General features: G+C 49.1%; 1 protein-coding gene across 1 annotated transcript in view; it reads right to left on the bottom strand.

Annotated features, from left to right (window-relative positions):
* Window positions 1-16,675, bottom strand: part of TRPC5 (transient receptor potential cation channel subfamily C member 5) — a 67,698-nt gene that overhangs the window by 4,453 nt on the left and 46,570 nt on the right. Inside the window, exon 7 of the mRNA XM_009090304.4 lies at window positions 309-515. Coding sequence (XP_009088552.1) covers window positions 309-515 — 207 coding nt within the window. The remainder of the gene's footprint in view (window positions 1-308; window positions 516-16,675) is intronic.

Below are 16,675 nucleotides of genomic sequence, written 5' to 3' on the forward strand. Positions count from 1 at the left end.
TCTGGCTGTGGGGTTTTTTTTGTTTGTTTGTACTATTGCATTTTTATTTTTAGTTTTCCTAGTAAAGAACTGCTATTCCTACTCCCATATCTTTGCCTGAGGGTTTCTTAGTTTCAAAATCATAATAATTTGGAGGGAGGGGGTTTGCATTTCCCATTTCACAGGAGACTCCTGCCTTCCTTAGCAGACACCTAGCTTTTCAAACCCAGATAGCAAGTGATGACCCAGCAACCCCCTGCTGATCCCTCAGGACCCTGAATATCCCCAACACCCTCCAGAAACCAAGCACAAACCCGGGAGCTCCTTACTGTGAATGTTTTGAGGTTTTCGTGCCTCTTCTGCTCGTTGTCAGAGTCATCTCCTGGGCACAGCTGGTTGTGGATCCACTTGCAAAGGTACCAGAACGACTTGGGGCTGGGGACAATGTTAAAAGGAGGGGGCAGAGTGGCGCCCTCGTCGAAGTAACTCATCCAGAGCTTCGTGCGCGCAAACTTCCACTCGATGTCCGCGTGGTCCTGTGGGAGGAGGGCAGAGACCATCAGCAGCTGCAGGCAGCTGTTCCTGGAGCCAGGCTGAGCAGGGCAGGTGTGAGGGATTCCCCCAGCTGCAGGCACAGCAGTGTCACTCCTTACAGCTCCCTCGCTGGGGGTGGGCGTAAAAAAATTGGTGTGAAATGTAGCTGGAGTGAAAAAATGCCAACCACGGAGAGGCCACGGGAAAGCAATAGCCAGCAAGGAGAATTCCCTGTGCTAGAGAGCAGAGGAGAGCAATAGCCAGCAAGGAGAATTCCCTGTGCTAGAAAGCAGAGGAGAGCAATAGCCAGCAAGGAGAATTCCTTGTGCTAGAGGCCATTGGAAAGCAATAGCCAGCAGGGAGAATTCCCTGTGCTAGAGGCCATGGGAAAGCAATAGCCAGCAAGGAGAATTCCCTGTGCTAGAGGCCAGCTTTGTCCTTAAGAGGTTGTGCTTATTAGCTCATCAATGCAAGAAGCAAGAACACACATTTCTTATTTTGCTCTTTGCTAGCGCTTTTATTATCACAAACCACTGTTCCTCATGTCTAAATCCAATGAATTCTCATATTCTTCCCTGGGAAAAAGGTCTTCCATAGTGGTTTTTGATTTGTTTTTTACAGCCTCCATTAATTCTGCTCTTATAAGGAAATGACACATTTTATGTGTGCTGTATTTTACATCCTGCCTCTGCGTTATCCTTACAGAAGCCAGGAGACATTTTATTCCTGGGTTGGTGGGTTTTGTATTTATATTATCACCATGATGGCTTGCTGTGCCCTGGTGTTTTTCACCCCACCAAAGTGGAGGTGGGAAGTTAACACCATCATTTCACAGCTGCACAGACACACACAGGGTCCATCCAGTCCCCAGGAAAGGAATGCTGAGTTATGGAAGGGACTGACCTCACAGACTTCAGAAGAGCTGGGTTTGGGGAGCAAAATTTAGTCAACTTTTAATGATGGTGGAGCCAACCCAGTAGCACAGTGCATATTCCAACACCATGGCAGAGGCAGCTCCCTGTGGCCAGAGATGCTGCAGAGACCCAAAACAGATCTCGTGCTGCTTTGTGCTAGATTTAAAGTTGAAAAAAATGCCACTGCTTGGTAGGTCCTGCAGAAATTCTGACTTTAGGCAGAAAAGGGGGGGGGGGGAATAATATGTGCTGAAGGCAGCTGGCAGCAGTGGAGTGAGCAGAAATGGAGTAGTGTGTGTTGTTACCTCTGCAGAGCAGCGCTAAGCTGATGGTTGTGACATTTCAGCGTTTGTGAACGGTGTCTGACACCAGATTAAACCAGAGCCACGGTGATTCAGGCTAAGAACAGCACAAGGTGGGAGAAAAGGACAATGCAGGACTTTAATTTTCTGAGGAGATTTCAGCGAGGCTGGAACAAGCAGCTTATTGAGCGAGGGGTGCTGGGCTGCAGCTCTGGCAGGCAGGCACTGAAGTGTAGGACAGGGAGTTTAATAAAATATTGCTGAACATCTACCCAAAAAATTACTACACTGGCTCTCTGGCCATGCTCCAGCGCCCTGACACGGGTAAAATATGCTCACATTTTGACAGTGAGGTGCAGCTGAACTCCATTTTGGTAATGTATTCAAATTATGTGCAGCCCTGGATTCAGAACGACTGTCTCGGTGGCCTGGGAGCACATTAATCTCTGCAGATGGTTGAACCAGCCCAGAACATCATTGTCCCCTGCCAGTTTACCACAGGGGCTCTTTGCAAGCCACAGGGAAGCTCAGAGGTGCAGCCTGTCATGCCCTTTTTTCCTCAAACACCATCACACCCCATAAACAGGTGAGCTGCAGCATTGCTGTGAACTATCACCAGTTGATGCTGCTGGAATTTAAGTCCTGGGTAGTAAAAAAAAGCAGTTTGTAGCAGCAGGAATAACTGCCACCATTAAAAAAAAAAAAAAAAAAAGAAAATAAAAAGAACAACTCCTGCTCATTTTTAGTTCATTTGTCTCTGCCTCAGCCCCTTCCAGAAGCAGGGCTGGCTGCTCCCTGCCCACACCTGAAAGCTCCCTCACCTCATGTCTATCTTTCCACATGAGCCTTTCCAGGTCTGGGCAGCTTGAGCTGAAACCAGAGGAAGGATGGGCACTGCAGGCCAGGTGAGCCCAGAGGGACCAGGGAGGGGGGAGAGAAGGGGCCTGAGCTGCACTTTCTGTGCTTCCCCTGGATATAGAATCATTATCATGGAAAGCCCTCTAAGATCATCAACTCCAGCCATTCCCCAAGGCTACCACCACTAACCCCTGGCCCCACGTGCCACATCCACCCTCCTTCTAAATCCCTCCAGGAATGGGGACCACACCACTGCCCTGGGCAGCTGCGCCAGTGCTGGACAAATCTTCAGGAAAAGGAATTTTTCCTGGTATCCAAGCTAAACCTCCCCTGCTCTTTGCCAGGAAAAGCTGCACGTTGCTGCTCTGAGCATCTCCAGCATTTTGTAGGGGAAGATCTGCATGAGCCCAGGGTTGGATTACTCAGAGCAGGAACTAAACCTGGCAGCACTGCCTAGGGCAGCTGGGGAGCTCCGGGCAAGGCAGGAGCTGAAGGACAGTGCAAACACTTATTCTGGGTAGAGACGGATCTTTTTGAGTTCTTTGTCAACCCAGGAGTAGGTGTGAATGTGCTGCCTTCCAGCCCTGCGTATTCTCTGATATTCAGTCTTAAACCCAGCCCTGCCCTCTCCAAGAGCCCACCAAAGGCCCGGTGTCAGGGGGATCAGGAGTGGGGGCTTGGCAGCAGTTTCCTCCAGCACATCATCATCAAAGGGCCCATCCTGGGAAGATACAGTTTGGCCCTGGATGTTGGATGCTGTTTGAAGTGGAAGGTAAAGCAAATCTCTACCTTGGGGATTGCAAATTTGTTTCTGGGAAAGGAAGGAAAAGGCTTTAAAAGCTTTTCTGCACAAAGCAGAGAAGTTTTTTTTATTTTTTGTCCTTTCATTTTTAATACAGCTGGATGGGACACTTCATCCCTGGAGGTGTCCCAGGCCAGCCTGGGCAGGGCTTGGAGCAGCCTGCTCTCATGGATAAGGATGTGCCCATGGCAGAGGGTTGGAAAAGGTGATCTCAACCCAAACCATTCTGGATTCTGTGATTACACAGGCTTTCCTAGGGCTGAGAGCTTGAAGCTCAGCAAGGCTTTTCCCTTGGGAAGTTTGGAGGCTGGTCTGAACAAATCCCTGCTGGTCTGGGTGTGCCTGTGGATGCTGGCTTCACCCCACCTGTATTTCTTCTAGTGCTGTCTCAGTCAACAAGAGCACCATTACCTCTCTGAAAAGACAGAACAGACCCTCCGTACAGAGCTCCAAGTGTCTTTTCTCCCCTTCTCTGTTCTGCTGCTGAAAAATTCCCCAGAGTTTGCAAACGCAGCCTGTCTCAATTATTCACCTTGATGTTTTGTGAACCTGAGCAAATCAGATGAGAGCTCCTGGCAGCAGTTTTGTGTTGGAAATATACAGCAAAGAGACATTTCAGTTTTATTGACAATGTCTTTGTGTGCCAGGGAACCACCATTTTCTTGGTTAGAGCTCTCCTTAGTGCTGTAAGCAATAAAATCCTCACACAAAGCTACAGCTCCCCGAACTCTCCTCCCTGTGCTGAGCACCAAAAAACCACTTCAGTGTCTGTTCTGTACCCAGTTCAAACCCGGAGCACCTGGGACAGCCAACCAGGACATCAGTCCCTGCACTGGCTGGGAACGTGGCCCCACCAGGTGTGCTCCAGGTCTGGGGTGTTTCCCCAGTGACTGCTGGCCCCTGGGCAAGAGAGGCATTTTTGGGAGCTGCCTGAGGCTGAGCAGTGAGTGCAGGACCCTCCCAGACCTCATGCAGGGTTCCTAGATGTCAACTCTTTGGTAACATTTATAATAAGCTCAATTCCCATATTCACTAGCTTTGCCAGCGTGACCTCGCTGCTTCAGGAAGTTTTATCCGAGTTGGGATTTCAGTGTCCTCTCTTTGAGAGCTTCTGTCTCTCTCACCCTTGTTCTTGTCACCACTTCCTTTCAAGCACTGCTCAGCGTTTCAGCTATCAAACACTCCACACTTAAGAGGGCCGAGCCCTCCAGCTCAAAGAATACCCGAACTCAAAGAAACCAGCACTGGCTCTGCTGAGAGGGAAAAAAACCTGCCTCACTTCCCATCACAATGTGAATGTGTCATCCTGGCCACATAATCCTCTTGCAAATCTCTGCCATTTGAAGTGAGAATTAATCTCCCACCAAGATTTCCCTGTGGGATGGCTGAAGCCATTTCACTGTAGCAGTTGCAAATATTTCCTAATTCAGTCAAAGTGATGTATTCACAGATGTGCCAGATTTTAAATGATTACCTGCTACACTAATTATCCAGGGTAATTCTGACATTAATCTCCATCCTTATCTCTGTGTAGGAAATGTGTTGTTTACAGTTCCTGAGATGTTTTCTGTAGAGATTTCCATCACCTCTCCTCCTCAGCCCTGCAGGTTGGGTCACACTTTGCCAGTGACAGCAGTGAGTCCTGACCCAGCCACACAGACCCAGCTGGCTGGGAAGGTGCTGCCAGCTGTAAGAGCTGAAATGAGAGATGTGGGACTCCAGGGGCTCCCAAAATGCAGTTTATTGTACCCAAGAGTCACAGCAGTCCAGGGCTGTGGGTGACAGAGCTGTGCCCACAGCTGTCAGCTCCAGCTGCAGGCAGGCCTGGAGACCCCGAGTTTAGGTTACATTGCATTCTATACTTTTCTTTGCTGAGCATCCTAATACAGTAGAACCAATCTATACCTTAACTTTTACCTATAGCCTGTCATAACTACTCTAATTACCATATTCATGGCACTGCTCTCCAGTCACTCACAGTCAGTACATCACAGTTTAAGCCAGAAGTTGTTTTTCAGTTTTCTTGCAGTGGAAAATTCTGAGACCTTTTTTCCACTTGCCACATTTGCTGACTTGTCTGCCTGTGCTCTCTTCCTGCTTGGTGAAAAACATCTTCTTGTCTGGGGTGGGTTTATCCTTTGCTCTAAGCCATAAAACCCCCTCTAACTAACACACCCTTTGCTCCTTGGTTATCCAGTGAGACTGGCTCAGCAATTCTTTTCTTCTATATCAAAACTCGCTTCCAACTCTATTCCTTCATCAGACTCTACATTTAAAAATCTTTCTGCTAAGCACACAAATCTGTGAGACTTCCTTGTCCAAATTTCATCCTTCCCAACAGTCAGCTTTCTGCATGAGGGGGACACTGCCACAGGCTCCAGGCTCCTTAAGCTCTCCAGGAGTTATTCCAGCTCCCTCCTGCCTGGAAGCTGGTGCAGGGAATCACTGTGAATTCCTCTTAGCACACAGGAGCTGAAGCTCATCCTGTGGAAAGCCTGTGGCAATCAAGGCATGGGAGTCCCATCTCCTGGCTCTTAAGTTCTTAACAGCCCTGGAAGCTCTGGGATAGCCCCGAGTTTGGGTTGGCCCAGGGCTGAGATGGATTCTGGGCACCCTGTGGGTTCTGCAGGTGTCCCTGCACTCTGGATCAGGCTGGGGCAGAGCTGTGGTTCAAACTCAGCTCCCAGGGGCAGCGTTAGAGGTTAAGATAAATTCCTTTGCTGTGAGGGTGGGCAGGCCCTGGCACAGGGTGCCCAGAGCAGCTGGGGCTGCCCCTGGATCCCTGGCAGTGCCCAAGGCCAGGCTGGACGGGGCTTGGAGCAGCCTGGGACAGTGGGAGGTGTCCCTGCCATGGCAGGCGGTGGAATAAAATGATCTTGGGAGTCCCTTCCAACCCAAATCATTCCAATATTTCTATGAAATCAAATGCTGGGGTGATTTGATGCTCAGGCATGCTGAGATCCTCCAGCTTTTCCACCGTCAAACAATCCCAGGATGATCAGTTGCTCCAGCTCCTCTGTGCCACACAGAGGTGCCCAAGGGCTCCTGCCCCTTCCTCTGGGACTTCCTGGGATGCAAATGCTCCCCACAGCCCCTTGGGAGGAACAACCTACAAAGATGCCCAGCATGGCTCTGGCTGGCACGAGAAGGGCTGTGAGAGCCTTTTCCGTGTTTCATTACACAACAGGCAGTGGGCTAGGCTGGGAATCAGGCTGCTGCCTGTCAGATGCAGATATAGATGGCTCTGACAGTGCCCTGGGGACCAGGCTGTCTGGCTGTGGCTGGGTGCCTCTGAAGGAGGGATGGGAAGCTTTCTAGCTGTGCCAGGAGTGCTGGCAGGAGCTGGAGTGATCTCTGCAGCAGGAGCAGCTCTCTGCTGCTGTCCCACCCCAGGAGGAGCCACCAGCAGCCCCACAGGATAAGGATGTGCCCAAGCTGTGCTTTGCTCTAGGAATGAGGGAGGAGATGTAACATTTACCTTGCAGGCTACTGAGTAAGGGAGGCTGGCAGCCCCAGAGGCACGGGAACTTCAAAGGTGCCTTTTTTGCTGTGTAATTAGCAGTGCTGCAAAGCCTCAGAGAAGTCATTAGACTCCCCTCAATACATTTCTCTCTCCACGTGCCTCTTTATTGCTCTGTGCTAAACCCAGAGCAGGAAACTGCACAGAAAATGTACCAGGGCTGGCTTTCAAGCAGGCTAGCACAAGAAAGATGCCCTTGTGTGTCCTGAACAGAAAGCACTGCAGAAAGAGGGTCAGGAGAAATTTAATCTTTACAGAGCTCCACACAGGCAACTCTTGTGCTGTTTCAAAGCTGTTAATTTTGTAATATGTGTCAGGCAAACTGGAAATAACATCAGCAGAGCTCGGGGGCTTGGTGACAAGCTCAGAGAAGCAAGCAGCAAAATTCCAAGCAGGCTATTTGACGTAAGTGGTGCTTAACATTGTTCAAAAGAAAGGATGTCACAGCAAGAAAAAGTCTGTGAGAAAATCAGGAAGCTCCAAAGTCAATTAATGCCTAGGTAATTCAGCTGCAGCTGGCAACAAATGACTTTGCTTTCAAAGCTGGGGATGACATACGGAGGGGTAAGAACTTAATAGGATCAATCTCCAAAATCATGCAAGAAAAATTACTAAAGGAGGACAACCTAGCATTAGGAAAAGCAATTAGGACAGTCAGGGGATGAGACAGCCAGAGAAGAGATGGAAGCACTGAGGAGCACAGGGCAAGTCCTGGGCAGCTGATTTTCCTTGGCAGAGGAAAATCAGGGAAAACCCACCTGGAGCAGCCCCTGCAGCAGCAGGACAGGGCAGGGGGGGGGAAAGGGAGAGCAGCTCCCCAGGATCAGCTCCAAGGGGGACACAGGGGGATTTTGGCTCCAGCACAGAAAAGGAGCATGGGCAGGTCCTGAGGAAACACTCACAAATAAATACAGCACTGGGAAACAAGGAAAGTGAATTCCTGGAGCAGGATGCAGGGAAATGACTTCAGGCAAGAGCTACCCCTGTCTGGCCAAAGGCAGCAAGGCTCTTAGGTGAGGAAAGCAAACAGAGCACAAGGGAGAAAAACCCTCCAATCCAAAGTTTTATATGGCAGGTAAGCCATCACTGGGACTGTGAGCCTTCAGAGCCTGAAAGCTGGGAAAGATCCCACATGGCAGAGCCTGAGAAAGAGCACACTGCAATGGAGGAAGTGAGGAAAAATTTCCTTAATTTTGCAGTGTCCAAGGCCCCCCACTTGGGAATGGCCAGTGCAATGTCAAGACACAGCACAGGACCTGCATTTTGTTGTAAGCTGGATAAAGGACTCCATCTCTGGAACACAGCCAAAGAGGTTCAGGAATTATGGAAATGGAAAAGAAAACCACAAGTGGCTTCTGAACATGCCAGGTGGGGCAGAGAGCAGGGACATTGCCCCCTGGGTGCCAGCCCAGCAGACCTCTCCCAGGAGCTGTGGCACTGCCCATCCCTGCCCAGAGCTGTGGCTGCTTCTCCCAGCCCCAGGGAATCAGTTTGTTTGTACTTGGAAAAGGCATGCTTTAGCATCTCTGCTATTTATAACTTCCATGTGCAGAAGATATTCATAATTAAAATTGTTATTATGGCTTGCAATGAGCTGCATTCCACAATGTATTTAGGTTATATGTACATATATAGATATATATCAAATACTTTTCATCTCCCAGCAGCATCTTGGATGGAAGCAACGATAGCTAATGAGAAGGCCAGGGAATATTCTGTTCGAGAAAGCACAGAGAACTGGGGATTGTGCTGGTTTTATTGCAGTTAAATTATGGGAACTGACACCTTTTTGTTTCTGCAGTCATATTCCAGTTAAGTTCAGTTTTTATTTTAATAGTCAAATAAATCTGAGCGGTGGGAAGGTCATGCAGAGAAACAGCTCTCTAAAAGCCTCAGCAGGAAGATATCACCAAGGCTTTGTTCTTCCTGCCATCCATTCTTTCTCCTCCAGCACTGCCTGATAAGAGCCTCTTTTCATGCTGAAGGTCAGAGAGATAAGGGGCATCCGTGCTGATAACTTGACCACCTCCAGCCAGGTCAAAACCAAAACCTCCCATGTCCTGGGGAACTGGAGGGCTGAGCAGGTATGGATAACCCAAAGTGTTGGAGTGCTGGTGACTCTGTTAGTGCTAAGGCAAAAAATAAACAAACTCAGCCTCATTTTTACTTGCCCTATTTCCAGAAGATTGTCTTTGATTTTTTTTCTGCATAGCCAGTCAGGCTGGGATTTGATCTTCAAAGGTCTTTTTTTTAACCCAAGCCATTCTAAGAGTCCCTAAAGTTCTCATTGCTAAAGGTATCATGTCTGCATTACACCTGGAGATACTGCTGGGCTCAGGAAAGTGGCTGCTCCTCTCTGAGCAACCACTCCTAAAGCTCAGGAACCAAACTCAGTTCTCTCTTCTGGCCTCAGGGTGCTCAGTCTGTCAGTCCAGGCCACCTGCTGCAGGTGGATGGGACCCTTGGGTTCCCTGCTGGACACAGCCAGGATGATTCCCTGGCACAAACCTGCCCTGGCAGGAAGCAGCACTGCAGAATTCACCAGGCTGCACTCTGGGTCTGACCTTGGCTCCTCCAGCTGAGCTGCTGCAGGTGAACTTCAAAGGGGAAGGACAAAGCACAGGCAGAGCCCAGAAACCAAAACCCAGCCTGTGAGTCACAGTGTCCTGCTGAGGATGGAGCAGAACACTGTGAAACTGGGCTGGAGCAGCCTCTGGGGCTGGCAGGGGGCTCTGGAGCTGCCAGGCTTCACCTCCCCAAATCTCAGAATTCCCCCTTCTGCTCAGAACCAAAGGCAAGGCTGCTGCTCCTCGTGTCCCCTCCCTGCTCCGGGCAGGAACACGACTCTGTGCAAGTGTTCAGGCACCAAATCCCTCCGTGCTCTGCCCATAAACTGCCTTTCCTCAGCACAGGAGTGGGGCTGGACTGTGTGTTTCACTGAGCCTGGAAAGGTCACAGCACCAGAGGGAGCAGCAGGTGCCCAACACCTCTGGAAGGCAGCCTGCTTGCACAGCCACTGAAATGCAGTGCCTGAGCTTAGCTGCCAAAAATTGAGTAATTGCTCAAAAATTGAAAAATCCTGTCTCCTGACCATTTAAATCCATCCTTGCGCCAAAGGGAAGGGACAGATTATAAATGTCTGAGATTGCTCAAGTCTGTGAGTGAACCTTGAGCTGTGCAGACAGCACTGACTCAGGAGAGAAGGCTCTGTTTTCTCCCCCAAAAAGCAGGGGTTGTAGCTGAGTAGCCACTCAGCTTCAGGGAACAGGACCAGCAAACAGGAACAGGTTATTAATCATACCCCCATTTAATTAGGAGTGGTTGTGGGTATCCTCTTTCACCTGTATGATCAGCATCCATTTATTTGCAAGATTGCAGTGTGTTGCAAAAGGAAATCTCTGAAGCATTGGCAGCTAAAAAGTCATTATTTCAGAGAATTCTTAGTAATATAGATGTTTCCATTGTTCAGTACCAGGGGAAAGCTCTTCCCAGATAAATCCCTTTTAGTATTTCACTGCTTTTTCCTCAGTAATATTCTCCCTTTATCTCTCACTTTTCCTCTTTTCTCCTGCCTTTCTAACAAGAGTCCCCTCGATGCAGAAGCACAAGATAATGCTAATTGAGCTTGTCAGGCCTAAATAAAAGATGGGATAATGCAGGGGCTGCAGCCTATGTGCTTCCATCTGGATACTTCAACTTCTATCATGTAGCAAGAGCAAACCTTGCTGTGCTGCTCACACGAAATGGGCAGAGAGTTATTGACCTGTCAGGCAGGGCACTGGGGTGTTAACCTCACCAAAAATCCCCAGAGCCCAGCCCTGAAAATTCCAGAAATAAATGCCAGCATTTACTCCCTGGGATATCTTAAATCAGCCAGGGCTCATCTACAGATTGCAAGCTCTTCTCTTTTTTACTTAAGTGTACCTTTCCTGCCCTGAATAATCCCCGAGATGGTTTGGCCATGGTGGTGCCCAGGGACACACAGACTGCTGTGGTTTCAAAGATGAAAAGCAACAGAAAGGCTGAACCTCCTGACTCTGCTGCCAGCTCTCACAGGAGAGGCAGGACTGGATCCCAGCTTTGTCTGGTCTAAGAACAGAAGATGCAGCATGTGAAGCTGGAGCACATGGAGTGCCTCTATTTAGAGGCTCTGCAAACACCAGATGAATATTAACAATGTGATTCAAGTCCATGGGTTACATGTAATTTGGCCAAAGCCAGCAAAAAGACAAACAGTTCTACACCTTCAAATGAATCCTTTAGCTTGCTAACAAAAAGCAATTAAGCTGCCTGCCAGTCTGGAGCGAGGCTCCAGGGCTAATTTCACACACACAGGCTGGATGGGAGCATCCCAACACACCACTGCTGCATATTTCCCTTCCCTTTCCAAAGAAAATCTGCTGGCAGTCCCCCCACACCCAGCCACAAGGTGCAGAGAGAGCACTCAGCCTTGGGAATCAATCCCACTGCTCTAGAGGTGGGCTGCAGCTCCTCCCCAGGGAACAGGAGGGGGGCTCCAGCACTTCTTCACATGGATTGCACTCCATGGGAAATGGGACAGAAGTCAGGGAGTCATGGGCTGGGCTGGGCTGGGCTGGGCTGGGAGCTCTCGGGTTTCTGTGGTTGAGATGACCCCTGAGGTATCAGAAAGTCTCTTTTTCCCAGCCCCATGAGTGAAGAAGTCAAGATTCGTGGGTTCTGCTTTTCAAGGCTGTTTATTTTCCCTTTTCTGTTCCATTCTGTCTCTGCCCTGCTGAGATCTGTCCAGCAGGTCGGGTTGTGGCACAGCCCCTGCCCTTGGCTTTTTATACCAAGAACTATCTGTGCTTTATTTACAATCATTTTCCAATACCCATCACCTGTGTCAGACAGTCTGTCTCTGCTCTAAACCAATCCAGAGGTGTCTCCATCACAGCAGAAGAGGGAGGACAAGAAGAAGAAGAAAAAGGACAGGACACACCCAGATTTCTCCATCTTGCCTCTTGAACCCCCATTCTAAATCCCCAAAATTCCACTTTTTCACCCTGTGACAAATTCACTATCATTCTACTCAAACCCTTGTGGCTTGTAACTCCTCACACAGAGTTGGGAATTGTTTCCAAGGGCTAAAATCCAAGGCACAGGTGGTTTTCACTCTGTGCCAAGGTCTCTGAGCCCCCTGCCAGGGTCTGGAGTCCTCCAGGGCAGCCAGAGGGATGTCCTGGGCTCCAACAGGGACAGACCTTAAAGCTCATTCTATTCCAACCCTCTGCCATAGGGACACCTCCCACTGTCCCAGGCTGCTCCAAGCCCTGCCCAGCCTGGCCTTGGACATTTCAGGGATCCAGGGGCAGCCACAGCTTCTCTGGCACCTTGTGCCAGGGCCTCACACCCTGCCAGGGGAGGATTCCTTCCTTATGCCTGATCTCAACCCACCCTCCTTTAGCTCAAGGCCATTCCCCTTGTCCTGTCTGCCTGTTCAAGTGTCACTGAAGGCACTGACCAAGTGCAAGAGAATTTCCCATTTCAATTAATTATTGCTGATCCAGGGATGAGTGCAGTAACTGAGATCTGGGTCATCCCAGCTGTGCTGTAGAATAAAGCAGAGGTGAGAGTGTGCCACCTGCACCTCAGACACTTCTGCATGTGGGCAGTGACCAGCAGATGTGTGTGCTGGTCAGCAGGAGGCTCTGAGGGACACAAAACTGAGGGGCAAAGAGGGGGATTCACTCGGCTGGCAAACCAAGGAAGAGCCACTTCATCCTCTTTCCAGAACCTCCTTGTTTCACTGCACCATAAAAAGCTTCAAGAAATATTGATCCCAGCTTGTACTGGCAACACAACAAGAGCATAATTTCATTTCCTGCTGCATTACAGAGTTAAAAACTGATGGCTTAATTTCTAAGAAATTCAAATTGATGGTGCTGAAATGGACCTGGGAGATGAACATTTCCTGATGCTTTAAATGAGCTTAGTTCTGAGACCAGATTTAGGAGCTGGCCTTACCTTTATAGGGGAACACCCACCACCCCAAAATCTGCCCAATGCACGGACTGGGCAGCTGTTGCACTTCAAACTAAGTTTACTGATTCATAAAATTCCTCCTCAGCAAAACCAGCAGGTAATACCTGTGCAGGTCGTGCAAGCAGAGGAACATTTTCTGACAGTCCTGAGGGTCACAAATCACAGTGGGGAAGAGAATTTCTGCTGGTGTTGTGAATTAAACTGAGTAGCAATTACTGCCATGGTGCTGGGGGAGTTCAGCTGCTGCAGCAAAGTGGAGGAATCTGTGTGCTCTGCAGAAGAAGTAAAGTTTGAAACTGCCACCTGGGAGAAATCCAAAGTTATCTTGGAAACAATGTAATAGGGAGCTGAAAAATCTTTATGTTTCTCCGTGCCTTAATTTTTAAGCTCTCTAGGCTGCAAAAATTGAGAAAATTCTGTATCTAATATCCCTATACTTACAGTCAAAGTTTTATTTATTTTTTAGCAGCACATGCCATTTCTGCTTAGTGTACAGCTTTTGTTTTGCCATGCAAAATATTTCTTTTCTTCTTTTCTTAACTCCTTGTGGTAATCCACTCCATTTAATTTCATCATCTAAAACTGCATCCTGAGGTTGGTGCCCAATGCCCTGATTCCTGCAACCCAAACACTGGCAGCTCAGTTCCAATCCAGACACCCTCTCAGAGACACACTTAAAACTTTTTTATTGTTTTAAAGACTGCAGCCTTTTGCAGGAACAGCTGTCTGGGATGAGCTAGCTCGAAATAACAGAGATACCAACCAACAGGAGGATACAAAACACAATACACGGAAGAATTTTGTAGCTTTATGCTCTCATTATTCCAACATCACACACAGACACTGCCCCACACACTCGAGGCTGCAACACCTTCCCCCATGGGAGTTGGAGGGAATTTTTCTCAGGCTCCCTTTGGTGTAAGTAATCCCTGAGGTGTTAAGCATCTTTGTACTTTTATCCCAGAACATCTGAAGGCTGTGAGGGCTCGCATCTCTCTTTAATGTGCAGAGCTGTGCTGCACCATTTACCAGCCTGACTCACCTGCAGCTCTGCCCAGCAGCTCACAGCCCGTGCCTCCCATCCTGCACAGCCCTTGCTTGCTGTTCTCCCACTGGTACTGCTCCTGCTGCTGCAGAGTCACCACTCTTGGTGCAGTTCCAGTGACTAATTCTTGCCTGACTCCCCAGAGTAATCACAGGTGTGGCCACAAGGAACAGGCTGTCAGAAAATACACCTGAAATCCCTGCAAGTGTCCCTGCCCCAAGGGCACCCCCAGGGCCAAAATGCACCTGCACCCTCGGGAACACCAACTGTCCCCCTTATTCTGAAAAAATTGGCACTGGCAGGAGGATGGCTTGATGAGAAACAGCCCATCACACAAAGTGTCCTCGTCACCCACTCACTTACAAATGATGCAGCCACCTGGCCACTCTCACATCATTCAGTGACAACAAAATCTCCTGTAGCATTTCCAGGGTCGTTTTCCCAAGCAGGGGCTCATGCTGCTCACTGAACTCCAGTCTTTGCCTCAGTTATCTGGAGAGTCCAGTCCTCTCACATCATTCCCTTGTCCTTCCCCTTGTGATTGTGACAAATTCCTCTTCCCATCCTCGGGTAATGGCATTTCTGTCATGTCTGGAAGGTATTGAGATGAGGGAGCTGGCACTGCATAACATCCCACTGCTTGGATAAAACATTCTGATCTCCCCATACTGAAACACAGGGGGGGTATGGAAATCTGGGGCATTGCATTTGGATTTTGTTTGCTTTCTTGGTGAAAGATGGTGTCTGCCATACCCAATGCATGGTTTGGCAAAGGAGAAAAATGGGCTGTCTGGAAAGAATCGATATTGAAACTGCTTCAGGGCACTCCTGGAAGTGTATGTTTATTGAAGGCTGAAACAGCTGAGGAAAAAAACAACAAAATTATGGCAGAAAAGTTCTTCCTTCTCTGAGTCAAGAACCACTTGGAGCAGAGGTTTTACTCTTTGCTCGCCTTGCTCTGCCCTCCACAGCCAGGGGTGCTTTCCTGCTGCGTGCCTGCAGTGCCTAATTAAGCACCAAGCCCTAATCCCCAGACTGGGGAGGCACAAGGAAGGGCCAAGGAGGAGCAGCCCAGATTCTCCTTTCTCAAGGAGGAGCAGCCCAGATTCTCCTTTCTCAAGGAGGAGCAGCCCAGATTCTCCTTTCTCAAACCTCGCAGCAGAAACTCACGTGTGAGCCCAGGAGAACAGCTGACCTGAAGAATAACTGCTGCAATACGAGGTGTATCTGTCCCTGCAGGAGAGGAGGGGAGAAAGCCTGTTTGCACTGCAGCAGTGCCTGGGGCTCATTAACAACCGGGATTAATGAAGATGTCCTCAGCACTCCACCGCAGGGGAGTCAGCAGGCAGAGACGCACTCTCATCTCGCCCCCCACGACTGTTTTATTGCTCTGCAGTGATGTTTGGGGCACAGAATTTCCCGCTGATGCAGAAGAACACCTCCACCCCACCCCAAGGACTCCTCTCCCCTCCTGCCCCCTGGAATGCTGTCATTCCACGTGTACCCACTGCAATACAAACACCAGGAGGAAGAAATGCCCCGTCTAGCACCCAGCCTGCTGTCATTCAGCAGGGGGTGAGCCTGATTGCAGGAGGTTAATTAATGCCCCACATTTGTAAAGCTCAGCGTTTATTAACGACTTGTTTTCTTCGGGGGAGAGAATAATTGATGTTTGCCCCGAGAAGACACACCGAGGAAATCTGTCCCTGAGAGGAAGCATGCAGGAATGCTGGCCAGAGATGGGAAGTGCCTGCCTCCTGCCTTCCCTGGAAATGTCACTGCTCTCGGGATCACCTGCAGCCAGACTCTTTCAGGGGCAACAAAGTCGCCTGTAGCATTTCCAGGGTCGTTTTCCCAAGCTCATGCTGCTCACTGAACTCCAGTCTTTGCCTCAGTTATCTGAGAGTCCAGTCCTCCAGCCCTGGGTCTGTCAAGGGCAGACTCTCTGATGGGGCCAGTCCCCGCTGCCAGCTGCTCCAGACACAAACCATGAACACAGCAGCCCCCTCTGGACCCTTCTCTTCAGCTAATTGTTATGATGGGTCCCTCTGATTCATGTGGGATTGTGTGTAATGTGTCATTGCATCACTGGAATTATTCAGGAGAAGAATGATGAGTGGTTTGTGGCCCTGTGAATAGCAAATACTGCTATTCTTGTGCCTGTCTTAGGCTGGGCCTTTGTCTTAGTGACAAGCCTGTTCGATGACAATAAAGGAAAGGGAATTGGAGAAAATGGCCAAGGAGAGAATCTTTGTTTTCTGTCCCTCGTTCCAGTCTCCCTGGAATGTGAGGAGTAGCAGTGAACAAAGAGAAAGCACTTGAAGCGTTGAAACAGACTGATAAATGCCTTTGTGATAAACTGCTTTTCTGCTCATCTGGAAGGTCAGTGCTCCAGTTTTTCTCATACTTTTTACCATGATAAAGATCAGATGTCCAAAAGGATCAGCAATTTGACCAAGTGAATTTAGGAGCCACTTGAATCAGCAGATAATCAACAACAATTGTGGAACCTGTTCAAGAAAACAACTCAATACTCCCCTCTGTGCTTTAGCCAGGAAAGGAACTCGCCCACACACATCCCCGGAGACTTGTCCAGGGATTTGGAAATGGAAATAGTAGGAGAACTGCTTCTGGTTCTGTTTTTGCTCTGGTTTATCTTGTAGAATAAAACAAGAGCCACCCAAAGCAGAGGAGGAAGCTTCCACTCCCTCTGCCCTG

This window comes from Serinus canaria, chromosome 4A (assembly GCF_022539315.1).
Source record: "Serinus canaria isolate serCan28SL12 chromosome 4A, serCan2020, whole genome shotgun sequence".
Classification (NCBI taxonomy): Eukaryota; Metazoa; Chordata; class Aves; order Passeriformes; family Fringillidae; genus Serinus; species Serinus canaria.